The 20,027-nt window shown below is 37.4% G+C and overlaps 1 protein-coding gene across 5 annotated transcripts in view; it reads right to left on the reverse strand.

Annotated features, from left to right (window-relative positions):
* Positions 1-20,027, reverse strand: part of LOC141925382 (aldehyde oxidase-like) — a 46,131-nt gene that overhangs the window by 5,395 nt on the left and 20,709 nt on the right. For all 5 annotated transcript variants that reach the window (XM_074829515.1, XM_074829516.1, XM_074829514.1 and 2 more), the window contains 16 exons: positions 19,638-19,807; positions 18,177-18,303; positions 17,686-17,808; positions 16,431-16,527; positions 15,392-15,516; positions 13,822-13,955; positions 12,419-12,506; positions 10,815-10,901; positions 7,898-8,089; positions 7,366-7,593; positions 6,248-6,343; positions 5,410-5,538; positions 4,835-4,909; positions 3,087-3,139; positions 886-1,000; positions 185-250 (listed from right to left, as the gene is read on the reverse strand). In XM_074829515.1, the coding sequence (XP_074685616.1) occupies positions 185-250; positions 886-1,000; positions 3,087-3,139; positions 4,835-4,909; positions 5,410-5,538; positions 6,248-6,343; positions 7,366-7,593; positions 7,898-8,089; positions 10,815-10,901; positions 12,419-12,506; positions 13,822-13,955; positions 15,392-15,516; positions 16,431-16,527; positions 17,686-17,808; positions 18,177-18,303; positions 19,638-19,807 (1,905 nt within the window). The remainder of the gene's footprint in view (positions 1-184; positions 251-885; positions 1,001-3,086; positions 3,140-4,834; positions 4,910-5,409; positions 5,539-6,247; positions 6,344-7,365; positions 7,594-7,897; positions 8,090-10,814; positions 10,902-12,418; positions 12,507-13,821; positions 13,956-15,391; positions 15,517-16,430; positions 16,528-17,685; positions 17,809-18,176; positions 18,304-19,637; positions 19,808-20,027) is intronic.

Consider the following 20,027-nt stretch of genomic DNA (forward strand, 5'->3'; position numbering starts at 1 on the left):
TACAAAGCTCTGACACTGATTCAATGGGGCAAGTCTACAAGTAAAGGACCTTCTAATATGATCTATGACTTATAACATTATCTAGTAAGAAATTAATGTTTCCTGAATTAATAAGGTATTCTTCAGTTCAGATACAGCTATCAGTGTAATAGAAAGAAGACAGCAGGAAAGTCTTGGCACATACCTGTCCTATATCCACAGCTGGATTTATGCTGCATCCAATGTCCATAACAATGTCTGTTCTGAGGTTCTGTCAATAAAATTCAGATGCATATTACCAAGAGACATGTATGGAGTGGAGTGATTAGAACATAATGTGGGTTAGAGTGTTCAGTGGAATAATATATGCTAAGATAGAGGCCCCTCCATGTACACAATTTCAAAGTAATTTCCAATATCCCATTACAAGCAAAATGGGTTTGTCTGAACTTTAACAGAAGTTTAGGCAGAGACAGCCCTGCCAGATTCTTCCCATTGCACAAGGAAATCTCCACATAAGTAAGTACAGAGAGAGGGCATATGATCAGCAGTCTATGACATTTAGCTGTCTAGATGGTCAAAAGACTGGAAATAGAATAGTTAGCTCTGCTGTAATTTGTTTGCTGGCAAACAGGGAGAGAACAAGCAAAGAACATGTCAGATATCTGCCATAACTAAAAAGGTGAATCCATATGACATTAATACAGATGTGCCAAAAGCTGGTTAACACTGCACAGCTTTCATTCTGCTCCACCTGTAATTTGCATTTACACTGTTGATATGTTTGCTATCATGTGAAGACAGGTGACTTATTAATGCAAAACCTGAAAGTTTGTTTGAGCTCTGGTGATACAAACAAACCTCATTCACATTGTTTACAAAGCTTCCATGAGACTCAGTTATTACCTTGTGATCTCCTGTTAGACAGTTAATTTCAACCTCTGAACAAGCAGCTCCATAAAGAAAATAAGTGAATGGCTGTCCTTCCCCTTTCTCCCAATCCATGTTTTCATTGTAACCTCTGATGAAAGAAACAAAGTCCACAAGAAGAAAATTAATGAATGTTTGCATCACAACAAAGCAGATGACCACACGAAAGTTTGAAACTACTTCAAGTGAAATCTTAAATAACAGGTCAGAACACCAGCAGTTAAGTTCCATGAAATCCTACAGAGCACTACTAGTTTAGGTTTGATGGATCTGGTATTCATATAAAATTTAGCAGACAAGCAAGCTATTTCAGTTCAGGAGCATCTATAACCAGCATAATCCCAGAAATATACTAATATAGACGTGGTAATCAAGTACAGAATACAAATTTAAGATAATAGTTGCTGAGGTAATAGCACATAAGGGAATTCAGAAAAAGGGAGGAAAACTGTTCAGGACCTATGAAAGAATAATTTACAAGACATAAATGGAAGAGTTAAAATTACAAAAACTGCCTACAGAATGAGTGAGAGGGTTAAAACAGGAATCTTGAAATAAAGGTGTAATTATTTAGAAGGGAGTGGGACTAACTGAGGAGACTCTAGTAGTCAGGACTGATAGGGTAAATTCAATGGACACAAGAGGACAGTGAAATGTGGTATCTCCAGCCATGTGAGCTATGTGACCAAGGCATATTTTCTGACCATGTATGACTGAAATGTCTTTGTTGAGCATATTTAAAATTATAACTCATAAAACATTTATAGTATAATTCAGAGGGTTGAACTGTGCATTGAAAAATGTATATACAAAGTCCATGTATTCAACTTCTCATGTCCCATCTACCTCAGCCAGCTTTGAGATTCTTGGATGTGGAGAATATTACTGGATAAGAACTAGATCAATGCAGGATTTGAGGCTCAGGGATCTGCAGATGTTTTTGAACACCATTAAATGTCAATAGCAAAGTATGACTGTTGTTCATTTCTTTGGAGATACCAACATTCCTAAAGGGAATATAAATATTTGAACAGACATAACAGCAGGAAGGGACATTTTGTTTGGGCTTTTCTCAGTGTTTTAAATAAGTATGGGTTTGTGAAGTGCCTCTTCAACTTACTCCAGACTGCCTGAATACCTGAAAAGTTGCTATTGATAAGTTAAGTAAATACAGGTGAAGGGAGAGAAGATATAAGGCACAGCAGTCTAAGAAAGAAGCTTGGCTTTGAATCCCACCTGAGTTGTAGCACAGGAATTTTTCCTTTCTGATTCTTTATAAACACTGTGAAAGAAATCAGAGAAAAAGGACCACAAGACTGCAATTCCCACTGAGAGAGAGCAGTGGGAGTTGTGTTTAGGATTACTGTGTCCTACAATAGCATGCTGTTGTGAATAAATCCATATCTAAGAGTACATATGTTGGGAATTTTCTGAGGCTCCAGAAGCAAAGAGGTCAAAACAATGACTCCAAAACTAGGGTCAGTGAGTATCCTACTTCTGATGTGAGCACTAAGGCCCCCCCTAGCTTTCAATTAGTGCTGAATCATGGCATCTGATTCCTGAGTTAATTTTTTAAAAAAATAAATTACCATGAGCTTTCTCTTAAACTCAATCAGACATTTTAAATTCTCCTTCCTCTAAAGAGAAATAACCTTAAGGTTCAGGTTTAGATTTAAATGGGCCTAATCTTCCACAAGTGTACCTGTTTGCTAATTACAGGTGTGTGCTGGATAAATATTCTAATGCTGCTACTTGTTCTTCCTGTCATGCAACTCAGTGTGAACATGTTTGTGGGTAAAAGTGTAAATAATCTGTAGTATAATATTTATAGTTTATAGCAATACAGCCTCCAGTAAATAAACTGTATCCCACTTTGCATACCTACTGTTATAGGTAGCAGTCACTTGATGCTTTCTGGTTTGCTAATGGCTAAATCATGGAGCAAAGGTGGGATGAAATATTCTTTTGACACTTTCTACAGAGTTCACATAGGGCTAGGCATAAATTAGCACGTACACTTTATACTCCAACCTTCCATATATCAAAGAATTACATAAAACATAAGGTGAGCCATTAGAAATAACTATTGGACAGGATCTTCTATTCACAACATTCGTTATCTTCAGAAATCAGTCTTGGTCTAACTTACGCATTTTTAAGGAACAAAAATATATTACCTAAAGTAGCCTGTAGCTGAAAGACTCACACTCTGTTCAAAAGCTTCTTTAATCTGTAAAATATAGCACCGTTTGTGGTAAAGCAAGGAAGGAGCCAGGAAGGAACACAACATACATATATTTACTTAATTTACATATATTTACTTATTGACATATATTTACTTACAAAAAAACCTGTAACAAATTGTAAAGAAAGGAAGATCAGCTGAGTTAAGTGTGTTTAGCCAAACACGATGCCTAATACTGTAGAGCTAAACCCCCTTTGGACAAGCAATCTGAATTCTTTTGGCAATACAAAAAGGAATAGACCTGTCAACGGTGGCGTTCTTGCAGAATCTTTATTACTATTAATGCCATAGTCAGAAAGGGCTCTGCTCAATTTTTCTGCTCAAGTTCAATAGAAAAGGGTCTCTCTTTGTCAGTTGAACAGATCTGTTTGAGAAGTCACTGACATAAAAGATCTGCATGACCTATTTGCACAAAAATGACAGTTGACAAGAAAAATGCTCTTTGCAGTGTTCTGACAGTGGTAAAAATGACAGTATGAGGTGCCAAATCTATTCCTTTTCAGTGATTCTCATGTTAGATTTACTCAGTTTACAAGTCAAGAAGTTTTTGGGTTTTTAAAAATAAGTTTAATTAACTGTAATTTACTGACTTTGTAAATTTAGATGTAAAATTACTTCTCTGCATATATTAACATTCTTTCTTAGGTCAGCCATTTCTGCTAATATTTTGGGCGTGTCTGAATTATCCAAAGTAATTTGGCACGTACTAGAGGAGATTATTTTTGCATACTCAGCTGTCAGTTATCAAGCTACCACATGTATTCAAACATTATTTGCTATTGCTAGGAATTACTACTGACAAGAAAGTGTTTACATTTTCACAGTTATTATAGTATTAAATAACTTGAAAAGAAACACCCGAGTGTACTAGATCTATAAATGCCTCAAGGCAGGGACTGGCCTTTTCATTAGGCCGTAGATAACAAGCAATACTGGGTAAAGAGATAAAACAAACAGGTTTTCTTTTAACATCTCAATACACAGGACTAGATTCTCAGCCACATCTTCATAAAAATAGCTGATATTATAGCAGAATGCTTTTAGTTAAGAAAATCCAGTTTCTACCCCTAAAGTTCTATTCCCGTTTCAAGTGGGCACCAGACAGGGGCCATTTTGTTAAATAGATTTAGCACTACTTCTGTACTAATCTATGTATGCAAATGTAACTAATATTATAACTAATTGCATATTAGAGCAACGAGAGCAAGGATTCCTGCTACCTTTTGTGCAGTTCTGTAATATATTGCATATGGGAGAGAGATGGAAGGAAGAAGTTGAGAAGGCTTCTCTATTGATTTGGTAAAAATAAAGAACAGCCATGTAGGAATACTGACACTGTACACATATACCCTGACAACCTTTTGGCAACAGCTTGTCTGAGGGTAAGCTGGGGTGGGTCATGTTATTGCACAAGCTGATATTTTTTGTATATTAAAAACTTCTGTGCCTCCAAATGTGACTTCACAGATAGCTTCCCCTCCTTTCCAAATAGATAAGATTTGGGGATTGTTTCCCACATATCTAAACCAAGCAACCACACTCCATCTTTCTGTAAAATAACCTATTTCTACAGTTTTTAACTTTAGGATTATTAGGCTGAGCAAACCGATAAGACTACAATACATATATCACAGCTTCTGAAAGCACACAAACACATTTAGCAGCATTCACACGTCTTACCCAGTCATTCCAGGTCCCTTTTGGGTTCTTGTTGATGATAGGCTGCAGGCGTTTCAGAAGAGTTTGGCAAGCATCCTGTGAGAAGTCAGGAGAATACAATTAACAAGATTAACACAGATATGTTTGGTACTACTTCAGATATGTTCTAGTTAGTATTTCATTAGTATATGCTTTACTTTCATCTGGGTTTGAAAAAGTATGATAGGAGGTGTCATTTTAACTGCATAGACACAAATCTTATAAAGGATTAAGTTACAAGGGCTGCAATCTGTGTGAATGGCTAGATTTAGAACAGGAACAGGGTACAAGATTTTTATGGGATTAGTTATTTTGTTAGATGAAATAAGGATTTTGTCAAACATAAGCCTTTTTGGGAAAACTCAGATGATATTCTGAAAACTCATGAGCACCATTACTGAGAAACAAGTCATGTTTCTTCTTGGCAATCTCCAGTGGTATTATTGACCATCTCAATCTCAAGCTTGATTTCTATGGGATCACTAATGCTTAAATTTGGCAGGCATTAAATACCATGAGGGATAGGGTGTTTTGTTAAACTAAATACTACTCTTTACCTTCACAGCCATGCCATTGACATCTGTCCCTGCAGATCCTACTGAGGCACATGCATTGGGAACAGTTGTTGTGCTCGTTTCACAGAAGTGAATACATGACATGGGGATGTTCAATTCCCGACTAGCAACCTGTTTCAGGAAGAACAACATATTCTTGTCTGTTTTAGAAACATTCTAAACTCTCCAACAGTTCCCCAGTACTTGCTAGAACTCAGAGATACCAGGAAAGATAATGTCTGAGCAAATCCTCTTCCAACCTCCAGCTGAAATCATTCTGCCCAGTTTGTCAGTAGAAAGAAACAGAAAGAAGTGCAATATTTTAGCTGTATTCAAACTCTAGATTGAGACTCTGGAGCCCAACATTCAGTTCCTGATTTTGCTGCTTATATCCTGTATGACTTAGGGGAAATTATGCAGGCCCAGATCCCAAGCTTTCATTGACTTGATAAATATCTTTACAGATCTGTCTCTCAATTATCCATTAAACAAATATGATCATAATAATATTATCTGGACTGTATACTAATATGAATACTGACCATCTTTTTTTACCATGGGTTTTATGGGATCAGCCCCAAAAAACCTTATTTCTACTAAGCATCTTCACATACTACTGCAAAAATAAAACCCAAACAATCTGTTTTTTCTTCCTGCTGTCTCTATGACTCTTAATGAAGGTATCTTTGCGTCCTAACTCTATCAATACAAAGATGCAATGGCTATGCTGATAAACAAACTGTCCTACTAGTACACTAACTAACTGAGAAGAAAACCTTCACGCTGTTTATCTTCATGACAGATAAAGCACAAGGCAATATTTGTTTGGATCATTTGTTACCTGGATCATTTTTGTATGAATACCCTGCCCCATTTCAATTCCACCATGTGTCAGAAGCACAGACCCATCAGTATAAATATGAACCAGAGCAGCAGCCTAAAAAAGGAAAAACAAAATCAACATTAGACTAGTGAGAAATGTGTTGCATATAGTAATGAACTGATGAATCCAAAAAGACAGATAAAGTTTTGAAGTGTATTTCAATTTATCTGTTTAATGCTTTTGAATAGAAGGCAAAATTTGGAATGCTAGTCCCTGTTCTTCCTCTCAAAAGAAAAAGATATAAATCCTTGGAGGTCTGCTTTTTCTATTGCTAGATCCTGAAATAAATCTACACCTGGCAACAGTATCTCAGTGGTTCCAAAAAGCTGGAGTACCTCCCTCACTAGTGGCTGTAAATGCAAATTGCTGCAAGTTCCATTTTCTCTCTCACTGATGTTTGAGAGCCTTTGGACAGAGTTTTTCAACAGCATAGGTTGGGCAGACTGGCAGCATTAAACACAGCAGTAAGGTTCTGAATGAGATTTTCCTCCTGGACTCAGCTGAAAGTAGCACTGTAGACTACAGAGGCCCTGTGATTTTAGTATTGAACAGAGACAGCCAGTTTGATATGATACAAGTCAGTCAATTAATTTTCAGTTGATAAAATGCTGTCTATTCCAGAAGCACCAAAAATACTACTGTTCTTCTTTTCTTCCTTAAACTTAGTCTTTGATGACATTAAAGGATTAAGTCTTTAAGAACAGCATCCCATAGTACCCCCCTGGTCAGAGGGAGTAAGCTCAGAGCTATTTCTAGAATGGATAACTTCTTGTCAAATGAACACTTTGCCATCAGTCCTCAAAAACTTTCCATAAAAGTGTTCAACTCATCTATACCAATATCACATCACAAGAGATGGGACTGGCCTTTAAGTAGGCAGGGTCCAAGCTGCCTGGGTTCTGAAAACCAAACCAGTTTGATCTCAGCTTGAAGAGAGCTAGAAGCCTGTGTAGCCTTCAGGGAACAACCATTAGGAGGATGACAGTTTTCCAGAAGTTGAAAGATAACACATTTCTTTTGTATCCTAAGGTAAATGGATAAAAAGCTTAGCTCACTTATTCTTTAAAGAAACTAACCTGAGAAAGATAACGTGTGCCTAGTCCAAATGGAAACTTCATTGGTACAATGGCAATACCTTTTTTCTTCCAATGATTTTGTTTGTTAAATTCATTGACAGCTGTTTTCCTACTGCAGTATGCAGATTTCTCCATACATTCATTCCAACACCGTATTAAGTTTTGTGGATCAAGCTTTTGTTTGAAGTGTGTCTGCTCGTTCTCCTTATACATATTTATTTCCCTAATCTGAAATAATAAAATTAACAGCTATCACACAATCCTGTTAAAGGCAGACTGATCATTTGGGGGGACTAGTAGACAACAAGAAGATTACTATATATTTTTTGAACAATTACCAGTTTGGTTCAGTTTGTAAGAGCATGCTATTCATTCAACAATCAGACACTGATTTAAAAAGACATGAATTTTAGCACAAATCAGGTTTGACATAGAAAAGATTTGTTCAAACAAGTGAGCTAATCTAAAAGGGTTTTAACTTTCCAACCACATAGACTTCATTTCAGGAGAGAAGATGCCTTCTTTTCGTCACCTTTTCTGGTGATAAACCAATTTTATCTGCAACTCCTGTTATCCAGGTTTCTGTCACCAGTGCTGACTGGGGAAAGCCAAATCCTCGGAACGCTGTGTTTGATGGCAAGTTTGTTTTGCAGGCATAAGCCCAGCATCTCAAGTTGGGAATCTTGTATGCATTGTCCATTTTTAATAAGGATACTTCTGCTACCTGAGGTAGGGGACAAACAGGTCTAGTTAAATGTCAGAACAGTGCTTCTTTCAAATTCACATTTAAATATTCCTCATCTCATATAAAGACTTTAACTTGAAACAATTAGCTTTAAAATTGGGTTTCTGACAATCACTGGTAGTAAGAATATTCTTATGCACACACACGGGCTTTATTCATGCAGCATATTTGTTTTCAGTTCTTTTTTGATATTCACAGAACACAGTTGATGTTACTAGTAGTTCAGTGCTGGTCAGTAGTTAAGGATGTAACAGATACTTCATTTTAAGATTGATTTTCCTCCTACTTTGATATCAAAAGCCACACAGAACTAAAAATAGGCAGATTAGATTGAAAGCAATGGGAGTTATGAAAGGAACTGATGAAAGCATTCTGAACTATCACGTCCAATGGAACATCACAGTTAAGGTTTAGTTCCACCAGAAAGCATACGTACTGCACTTTACAGTGTCTCCCAGTTCTTATATTTTTCTTTTAGAGATTTCACATGACAAACACAAGAAAAGGAAAATCCCATATTAGAGACCTCAAATTAGGCTCTAGGAGTCAGTATCAAAATAAATAAATAAGTTAAAAAATGTTTTGATGCCTCATGAGCAGGCCACTGGCCTTAACAACGTTAAGTAGATTTCTCAGAATTTAGATTTAAGCCTATATTCCTACTGTTCCCACCGAGCTTTAAACAATAAACTTTAAAACATTTCTGCAGAGAAACAACTGAAGATAGTTTTGCTGTAATAACTGTGCACATGAATAATGTCATATAATGCTACTTTTTCACTTAGGAAATATAAGTTGAAATGTTAGTTGCAGAATGAAAAAAAAGAGTCGTATTTTGGGGCTTTTTTATTATGACCACAACTTTTATGGACTTAGAGAAAGTACGTGCATGAAGCTGATCAGGTTTAGGAGGGTTATTGATAAATCAGAGTGAATACAATGTATTGTTATAATACAACTCTTAGCTATGCCAAAGTTTCTTCCCAGAAATGTCTGTTCTTATCTTGATGCAATCACAGAGAGTTAAAACATATTATTAATTGTTGATATTGTTGAAAACTAAGGTAAGCATAGATTACTGGTATTCAACTTCCTTGCTGGAAGACCAGTTTTTATTACAATGAGCATTAAGCATCTTGGTTCTCTCTGAGGCTAGGCCCTCATAGGATAAGGTCCTCTCCAAAGAAAGAATAATCCCAAAATACTGTCTTGGGAACACACAGATAAGTCACCCTGGCCCAGAAAAAAACCTGGATTCTACATTTGGTAAAGCTTATAATTTTATTTCCAATAAACTTATTTCTCATTTTCAAAGTGTTGAATTATTAATACTATACTAAGAATCAAATGGAATCACACTGCTAGACCACTGGTTATTGATCTAATTAATTAGGGAGTTGTGGGAAAATAACAGAAGACTGGCAAGGAGGATTGTAAACACGCTCAAGTGACTTGCAGCTGGAGTGTCAAAAACACACATACTAATCGTTGTTTAGTCTTCTGTATTTGACAAGTAGAACATCTGTGTTTAGATAACACAGTCCTGTGATAGAGTTTGAGGCACCCTATCAAACATGCCTGAGATTTCTGCCCTGCTGTGGGAAAGATCAAAGCACAATGGTAAACTATGCCTGTGTGAATCCCTGATAAACAGGCAAAAACAGGAGGTTCAGCATGGGCTGAGATCCATGGTGCCTGCGTCCCTGCTTTTGTGCCTCTGCCTGGGTGCTGCTTCGGGGATCCCCCAGTTGGTGAGGTAACAAAAATAGATTTACTCCTTGCATTTCATCTGTGGTTTTGTGGTTGTTCCTGCATCCTGTGCTGGCTCACACAGGTGTAATGTTAGAGAGTTAGGCTGTTATCACATGCTATTCCAGCTGCAGCTGAGCTGAGTGGAAAGGTTACTCAGCTGGTTATCACTGCCTCCAACTGTAGGTCTACCAGGTTCACTGTATCACTGTAGGACATTCTCAGGATGGTTCTGACATGCAATCTGCATTAATGTACATGCTTTTAATCATGGCTTTTTTTCTAACCCTGGTTATTTTTGAACCATGTTAGGCAGCAATAGCATGGGCAGTTACACTAACAGATTTCTGAGTGCAGAAAATACCCATAGGGGGGACAGTGACAAGCAGATGAGGGGCAGTAACCTCAACAAACATTTCAGTCGCAGCTAGAATAGCCTATGCGAAAATAAATAATGAGTGACTGATATTAAAGCAAGCAACTTGTTATACTTTGCTGACCTATAAGTGAGGAACTGAAGTATACAGCACAATAAATGCAGACCCAGTACAGAAATGCACAGAGATAGTAACAGGACAACTATCACTATGAATTTTCTGAAGGCTAAGAAAGGTCTTCACAGCCTTGTAGACATAAAGCTTTAGGCAGGTACAAATGCAGGTACCTGGTATTTTGAAAGGAATACATTGTTAGTTGACATGTTTATAATGGGAAAATAAGCCTAGGAAACCATTAATGAAGTGAATGCATAGGAAAATTTCAAAAAGTAGTATAGTGCTTCACTGAACTGAACGAGGAAAGGTTAAACTACTAGGTGCAGATTTTCCAGCAACCCACAGTCCCTACATCAAAAGGCTATATGATTAACAATACACATGCAAGGGAACTTGTCCTTCATCATTTTCCAGCTAATGATTCCTCCTTTATAAGATTTGTCAACTTATAAAAGCCTTACCAGGACAGATTCATCAGGGGTACATCCTCCATTAATGTAGTATTTGGCATCCACAGCTCTGATCCTACCATCATTCATGAAGCCAACCTAGAAGGATCAACGATAACCTATTTAGATTTTGGCATTCATTCATTTCTTCAGTGCTTGTCTATTTTGAAAATGAACATAACCTACACGGTTAGGGCCATACTGCACTATTAATTTCTGGGCAGCATTCACTGAAACTACAGAAGGGCAAGAGAGAAAGAATGTTCTAAGCTACTGCCTTTCCCACCTGGCACCTGTGACCTGTATAGGTACAGCATATAATAAGCAACATGGCTTCCTGTGTATTGCCTGAGATGGCTGATACATGTGTCATCTAGGAATGTTCACTGTAAACAAAGTCAAATGTCACTCTGACTCTAAGAACAGTGTCAGGCAGATGGAGTATGACATCTGTTTTTCTTAATGATGAGAAGTTACCTTTATCTCACATCTCTCTTTTCACCTATCACCACTAACGAGCTCCTGAATTCTCAACATGAGCTACAGCTCATTTTCAACTTTAGGGAAGAATCTTATAAAACCTCTCTTACTTTACCTGTGTAGTATGTTGTGCAATATGGTATACCACTTATATAGAACTTGTTTAGCATAACTTGCTTAGCACTAGTAGCTAAATTTGCTGAAGCCTTAGGCCGCAAGCTGTGAACTTTCACCTAGGTATGTTGAACTTTTACCTAGTTAAGTAAAAGAAGGCCTGAGAGTTGATTCAAGCCAGAAGACAAGGAAGCTACAATCACCAGCAGAAGCTGCAACCTTAGAGATAAGAAAAGAAACAGCCCACTTGGAGACAATGAAAAGACCCAATGAAGAACGGGAAGACCACAGACCCTAACATTACTATTGGTTCAAACTGTTGTGTGAGGGGTGGGGAACTTAGATTGCAAGGGTATAATTGCCCAGGGATTTCTTTGTTCAGGGTCCCTCTTCTGAGGCATCCAGCTTGAGCTGTAGTGCTATTAATAAGAAGTACTTTTGTAGAGGAATCTGTCTTTTGGCTTATCAATTCAGCAGAAACCAGGAGTCAAACCCTGTTATGGTGTCTGGCATGCATAATTTCCATGACAAGCAGAGATGGAAAAGAAGGTAGAAATTGTCCTAATGAATAGTTATGACTGATGACAGTGCATGAGCAGGGAAGAGATTAATTTTCTCCATAGGGTGAGTTTTCCTGTATGACACCGTTTCTGTGAAAAACTAGTTGCTCCTTTGTATGAACCTAACCATATGGGCAGTTTAAAATAAACCTCTGCAAAAGAAGTCTGAGCTAGTGTAGCTTCCTGCTCCCAGAAAGAAAGACAGAAAGAGCTATAAAAGGAAAAGGACATGAAGGGACTAGAAAAAAACCCAAAACAAAATCCTGCACAGAGAAGAGGCAGAAACAGAGAAAGAGCTGTTCAGCAACTTTATCTCTTGGTTTCCTGGCTAGTCGTTTTGTTTTAGAATTGTATTGATCATACTCATTTGCATTAATAGAACAAATATTAACCAGTAACACTGAAATACTTATTCACAGAATATGGGCAGGTATTTTTTCACTGAATTCTTATGGCACTCACTTTATATTTACCAATAAAAGGATGTCGGCCACCAGTGATTAACATATCATCCCCTCGGCTCAGAATAAGACGGACTGCTCTGCTGGTTCTAAATCAAAAAAGAAAAGTCAGATTTCAGTCAAAGTAAGAAATTTAATTAACAAGATGGCTATTCATCATATAGCCAGATCTAGCCATGCATATAAACGTGCATTTAGATTAAACTTAACTTTAATAGGCTTAAATATATGCTTAAAGCTATGCCCAGAGTTCATATTTTTTTTGCATTTAGAATCATGTTAGAATTTTAATTTCATCTCTTGAAAGCCAATGAGATAACTCAGTGCAAACTTCTGAAGAAATTGTTATTTCAGTATTAAGACTGAACTGTGTTAAGTGAGCTAACAGCAGTTAGTATTCAACTTTAAGCAAGAAATAGTCACCTCTTAGCTATTCAGAATCATACTGAAATAGGGTGCCTTGGAATAAAACCAAAATATGGATAATAATAAAAATATGAAAACTAGTCTACAAATGTATATACCATTTAGAATAGTTACTTTTGAAAAAATTGACATAAGATATAAAATAAGGTCCTAACAGTAAAAAAAGATTGTTTAAACTATAAAAAAAAGATTATTTTTAGCATGGCCTGGTTAATCCAAAACACAGATAACATGGCCAAAAATAATCAAGATCAGTTTGTACAACAATGATGGTAGTAACAAGAGAAATGCATTGAGCTAACCACTCAGACTACAAGATCATTTTGGCTAAGACAGGATGTAGCCTGATGTGCATTCTGCTGCAAATCAGTTATGCTTATGAAAGAGGTTATTATCCACTGACAGCTAATTGCCAGTATTGTCCTGCCAAATTTGGATGGTGGGGGATGGAGTTTTATGTGTTCCTAAACTAATTCAAGTAGTATTAGCAAAAACACAATACCTAACAGATTTAAGCTAATTTTGACTGAAATATGGTGGCAACTGAACTAGAACTACTTGTTCTTAAAAGCTGTTCCACTCATGAACTCTTCCTTCTGCATCCTGCTGTGCTAGTGAAGTTCACATCTGGATGGTTAACTTCATATTTTGAATGTACATACAAAGCCTCAGTAGTTAGGGTCTAGTCCTTTTGAAATGCTCAACCATTTTAAGAACATTTCTAGCTTATACTAATACCGATTTCTTCAAATCCCATTAATTTAGTTGAGGCTACAGCTAAACAGCTAGAGCTGTTTAACATAAGTAGTCTAACAAAACAAAACAAAGAAATGCACTGAATAGTCTTACAAAATGTGAACAGTCAAGATTTTATGACTTTTTGGCTAGCAACTTTGTGAAAAAAGTATTTTAGTCAAAATGCAAAAACAGTTCATCCTATTTTATCTTCATATCCCAATATACACATACCACACTTACTTGTTTGCTGCCACTGCAGCAACTGATGCCAGTAAGCCAGCTTTCAGGAGTTTCCCACCAAAAGCTCCACCAACTCGTTTAACATGGCACATGATCCTGTTGGCTGGAACACCTAAACTTGCAGCTACCATTTCCTGTAAAACCAGTTTTAATCTTTTATGACAACTCAAACTAAGCCTTAAAGTTAGGTTCTGAAATAAAAACCTTTTCTAGAAAAGGGTTCCATAGATGTTTCTAGGTTTTTTTGAATCAGATGAAAATAATTTTTCCTTTACCCTAGGTTAAAAAGCAAGAAAAAGATAACAACAAACACTCAGCAGTGTTCACATTTAAAATCTCTACGACGGAGACTGTGAAAGGGCCATGGACAGACCCTTGGATTTCATTATTTAAACAGTAAGAAGCTTCAGGTATAAGAAAAAGGGACCAGAATACAGGTTTTATTGTTTTTATTACTAAGATAATAAATTTAATTTTTAATTCAAATAACATTGTTTTTTAATAATCTAAGGTCTTGCTAGTGTCAGGAATGTTCTTGCTTCTAATAATTTTCTCAGACACTCAGTTCTTCACATTTCTTGGCTATTGGCAATATAATAATAATGGAAATGATAAAAGGAGCTGAACTGGGCTTTGAACACAAAATGCCAGTGTTGAGTCTGAAATACTCTAAGTTTCATTCACCACAGCTAATGCTATGCAGACTGTAAGCTATGTCAGCTTTGTTTTACCATTTACCATCATCAAAATGATTGGAGGGATGGAACAGCTCTCCTATGAAGAAAGACTGAGAGAGTTGTTCAGTCCAGAGAAGAGAAGGCTTCAGGGAGACCTTATTGTGGCCTTTCAATATATAAAGTGGGTTTATAAGAAACAGAGAAAGACTTTTTACCAAGGCCTGTACTGACACAAGGGACAACAGTTTTAAACTGAAAGAGGGTAGGTTTAGACTGGACATAAGGAAGACATTTTTTACAATGAGGGTGGTGAGACACTGGAACAGGTTGCCCAGAGAAGTTGTGGACGTCCCATCATTGGAAGCGTTCAAGGTCAGGTTGGACGGGGCTTTGAGAAATTTGATCTAGCGAAAGATAACCCTGTCCGTGACAGGGTGGAGTAGATGATCTTTAAAAGTTCCTTCAAACACAAACCATTCTATGATTATGATTTTGGCATGGAGCAGCAGTCTCACTTACAGCTATTAGAGTTGATCAAACCCTCAGGAGACTCTGACTCTACAGGGTGCTGATTGCTCCTCACCTCAATGGAAAGCTAATGAGGACGGAAGAGCCTCAGCACTCCACAGGGTGTTTTTCATGCCTACAGTAGTGGGGCATGAGGTACTTTGTTCAAAGGGAAATAGATTTTTACTTTATCCTTATCCTCACAGTGTAGTGTTCAGTGTTTATCAAGATATAGCAGTACTATGAAGTGACTGTTGTTGGATAATCCAGATGTGCAATTTCATGTTCCTACTGCTTTTAAACTGTTAAGATGGATTTGTAAACCAAACTTAAAAATCTCTATTGTCACAGGTTCAACCACTTTCTATGAGAACACTCTGTATTACCTGAATAATTGCTGGATGCTGTGTTGACACATACACATCCATTTCGTTATCCTCTCCTTTTGGAACAACAAGCACACTCTGAGTCTCTATGTAAAAGTGTTCCTGTCCCCCAATGCGAATCTCCCCTGATCCAAACAAAAAACCACAAGTGTTATTGAGGGAAAAGAACAGAAGAAATGAACCAGGAAATAACAGCCCATCATCATGTAAATTATGGTAATGTCAAATCTTCTGATACTTCTTGTATGAAGGAGCAACTTCTAAAATAAAAACACAGATTAAACTCCTTGCAAACTTAAATTGGTCTTGTTCCAGTGGCATCAACAGAACTTGATTGAGAGCAGAACAATATTGCCTACCAGTGGTGACAACATTAAATAAAACATAGATAAATTAAACAAAGCACAGACATACTGGACCAGGTCAAGAAGGCAGACACCGAGATGGTCAACGGGCTGGATCACAGAATGTATGAGAAGAGGGCAAAAGAACTGGATTTATTAATTCATAAGAACAAAAGGATTAAGGGGAGATCTTACTGCTGTCTACAAGTACCTGATGGGAGGGTGTAGAGAACAGTGAGCCAAATTGTTCTCAGAGATTCATAGTGGAAGGGTAACACAAGAAATTCCAACTCAATATAAGAAAAAAAAATTCACCATGAAAGTGGTCAAAGATTGGAAGAGGTGCCTATAGAGGTTGTGGAATCTCCATCTCTGGAGATACTCAAACCCTGACTGGATGTGGCCCTTAGTAACCTGCTCTAACTGGACCTGCTTTAAACAGGAGATTGGACTAGATGAACCCTTCCAACCTAATTATTCTGTGATTCTGTTTCAAGGACAAAGGATATAGAAAGCTTGAATGTAGTAGCAGGACCACAAGACCACTAGGTTTAATCACACTTACTTCCAGGTGATCAAGAGCTTTCTCGGGGTTAATGGCTATATGGAAAAAAGGTAGAACTGGGACTTGAAGAACAGACAGACAAACCCAAATACTGACAAAAACTTCTCACCAAATGTATTCTGCGGTTTACCTTCAATTATATTATCAACAGTTTCAAATGCCCGATCAACATTTCCTTGCTCTAATTTTCTTTTTGGCTCAAAGAATGAGTTGTGCTGTATAGCTTCCTGCAGTGGAGAAAAAGAGAAATAGTTTTTTTAAAGTATTTTAAAGGTTCTCAGCTTGTTGTGGCATTTTATTCTCAGGAGAAACACCATTCTCTTCAGAGATTTGAACCACCAAATACCAGTGTCAATGAAAACTGCATTTCATCACTTTACTGGCATTGTTCAACTTGTGTATTCAGTTCCAGCAATTCTTTCCTCATGTGTCTTGTGTTACTGATGACGGCAGTTTCTGAAGGAAATGCATTCAGTTTATTCAACCTGCTCTTCCCTTTCATACATCCAGCAAGTGACCAAGAAAACACAGAATAAGAATGCAAACACATCATCCAAAGAGTGATGCCAGTAAGAGAGAAAGAAATCACAAGTACAAAGTGGAATCTATATATTATGATTTGCTTTATTTCTAACAAGACTTCATTGGAGTTTCAACTGTAATGAAATATTAGTAAAATTTGCCAGTCTTTAAAAAGAGACTTCTATTTCTATACCTGTAAAACTGTTCTGTTACACACCGCATGCATTATGGAAACAAGCTGTAAAGGGACTATCAGAACTAATGTTGGTTTTCTGCAAATGTGTCCTTTGTTCCTTACTTCCACTCATCCTTTAACCCAGCATAAGTACATTTCCCCTATGACTTCCACATCACATTTCTAAAATGTTCTATATCCCTAACATCTTTCCCCTCAAATTCACCCAACACTTCCTACATCTCCAGCCTAATTTTTTTGGCTTGCTAGCTGGACAACAGATAAAAACGCTGCAGATAATCAGGAGCTGACAGTTCAGCCAATATACACATGCTGATTGACCAGCTGGTAGCTACCAAAAGAATTACAAACAACAGTGTGCTCATTGTCTTTTCCTCACTGGGAACATTAAAAGAGTTCTTTTATACTCTTATGTTTATTATTATGAAACCTGTGGGACCTTAATACTTTTGAGACTGTTGCCTATCTATCACAAGTAGTCAAAATTAGCCAAAAGGTTGAAAATTTATTTATAGGGAGACTGACAGACTGGTTAATTGGATGTTCATATTCACCTTGTTTCCTTAGAAAATCATGTTTTAAAAGCAAGTGAGGAGTGTGAACCGCTGCTTCCATTAATTAAATAGATAAAACAATAAAAAAGCAAGAGAAAAGAAATTATTAGTACCTCAATTGTTAAGATCACTGGTTCCAGCACTTCATACTCTATCTTCACTTTTGCAGCTGCTTGTTTGGCATGATCATCTGAATCCGCAACCACAGCACAGACAATCTGACCCACACAAATTACCTGTAAAATACACATTACTTAATAGAACAGTGGATTCAAATGATTCCCATATGTGCTGCTGATATTCTTTCCTGTAACCACGATTCATGTTTCCTTTTTAGAATTTTGTTTTGACTTAGGACTTCTGTATTTTTAAGCTCATCCCTGAATCTAACAAATCATTAGAAATACCAGTATAACTGGGGAATCAGGGAAAATACAGTATTCAGAAAGGGATAAGCTATTTGGGAGACTAACTTTCAATGAAATATACTCTCCCACCAACTCAGATGGTTTCGTGAGGTTTACTCTGTATTTGTCTGACTCATGTATTTTTCTCTAGGCAGTAAAAATGAAGAAAATCCATTAAAAATATATTGTAGTTATACCTTGTTTCTTGCAAATATAATCTCTGGATCATCGGAATAGTAAAACTCGTTTGTAGCTGGTACATCATGAGCTGTTATGATATCAAACACACCTGGTCCTTTTAGAGCCTCTGAGGTATCTATAGATCTGATTTGGATATAGGAAGAGAGAAGTGTGATTCATTAGTTTTACAAAGCATTGCACAGAGGAAGGGAACACAATACAGAGGTATGTTTCTTGTACTGCTGGGATCTGCTCATTGGTTCAGACATGTCTTTTCCTTCTATCTCTGACGTGTGAAGAAGTGCAGGCTAAAGGCAATTTAAAATTCTACTAACCTGCTTCATTTCTAGGAAATATTCTAGATGCAATAGGGTTGCAAATTATGGGCCCATTAGACGGCCTGAACTGCACTGATTTAATGAAAATCACTGCACTGTTATCATGCTACAATTGCAACTTTCTAAGACCTCATAGTCTACACAGATATCAAACTGATACAAATAAGCATGTACAAATGGAGAGTTCACATAGACAATTATAACAGAAATGGCAGTATAAATGGAAAATGAGTGGGAATGTATGGGTGTAAAACGATCAGAAAGAATGGCAGAAGGTCTATAAGAATGGCATGTTTTGATAGGACCTAGTTTAGCAGGTCATCAAGATCCCAGCACATCTACAGACATCTTCTCTAGACACCCAGATCAAAAGACAAAGGAGAGTGAATAAATCCTACTGACTCACAGAGATGGGGGTGATGTCAGCTCATTGACGGTACCAAAAAGAGCACAGCCAAACTCAAGAACAAGCCAGGATATATGACAAGGGCTCTATAGCTAGCAGACCCAGTCCTCTCTGTCATCACAATTAATCCTGACCAGACCACCTGAATACGTCTTGGTGCCTGAATGATGGGCAGACAATTTGGATATGTGCAATTTTGCACAGGATATGTGCCTGAATATTGAACAAACTGCTAGAATAGGTGTATCTCGGCAATATAAAAACGTTAAGTGAAAACAGTTTTCTTTCAAAGTAAAATCCTCCTCCCATCTTTCTCTCCTATGAGGCCTCATATGAGCTTTGCTACCTTGTTGCTGCAATGTTGCAACATTATTTCCTGCATCTTGAACAATTTCTTCTTTCATGATAGAGTTGAGATTTCAAAGCTATGTTGGCAAAGCTGAGTTTTGGTGCCTGCTTGCATTGCACAGCTCGGCACTTTGTGGAGGTACCTAGGCTAGCTCTAGGCTTGCTCATGGACCAGAAACAGTTCAACCTTATTAGTACAGTAATATGGAGTGAGACACTTAAATCCAAACAGAGCCTTCTACTAGAGCGATGATATTGCTTCCAGCACCTGAGCCAGTGCCGGTATCAGGCACGCTGTTCTGTATACACATCCCATTAGTTTGCTCTAAAAATCTCCAACAGCAATTCATAGTATCACTTTCTTCAGATAGATTTTGAACACTTACACAATCTTAGCATGAGCTCTGGAACTAGTGACAACAGCCAGGAAGAGCTCCCCATCCACAGAAGGAAGGTCATCAACATAAACTGCTTCACCAGTGGCATGTTTAATTCCAGACTGGTGCATAATGGGCCGTCCTACAGGATCCTGAGGAGACTGACTCAGCTCTGTGTCCTGTACAGTCAAAAATACACACCCCCCCACCCCCAAACATTTAAAAAAGAATAATCATGTTATTAGTATAGTAATCAGAAAATCAGATGAAGGAACAACTGTTCATATTATCATTTTCTGGTTCAATATTGAAAACAGATGTGGATGCAGGACCTGACTGCTGTTCCTGGGGATTTCTTCAATTTCTTCTTTTAAGGAGCCTTCTGAGACCCTTGCACAG

Source organism: Strix aluco, chromosome 6, assembly GCF_031877795.1.
Source record: "Strix aluco isolate bStrAlu1 chromosome 6, bStrAlu1.hap1, whole genome shotgun sequence".
NCBI classification, from domain to species: domain Eukaryota; kingdom Metazoa; phylum Chordata; class Aves; order Strigiformes; family Strigidae; genus Strix; species Strix aluco.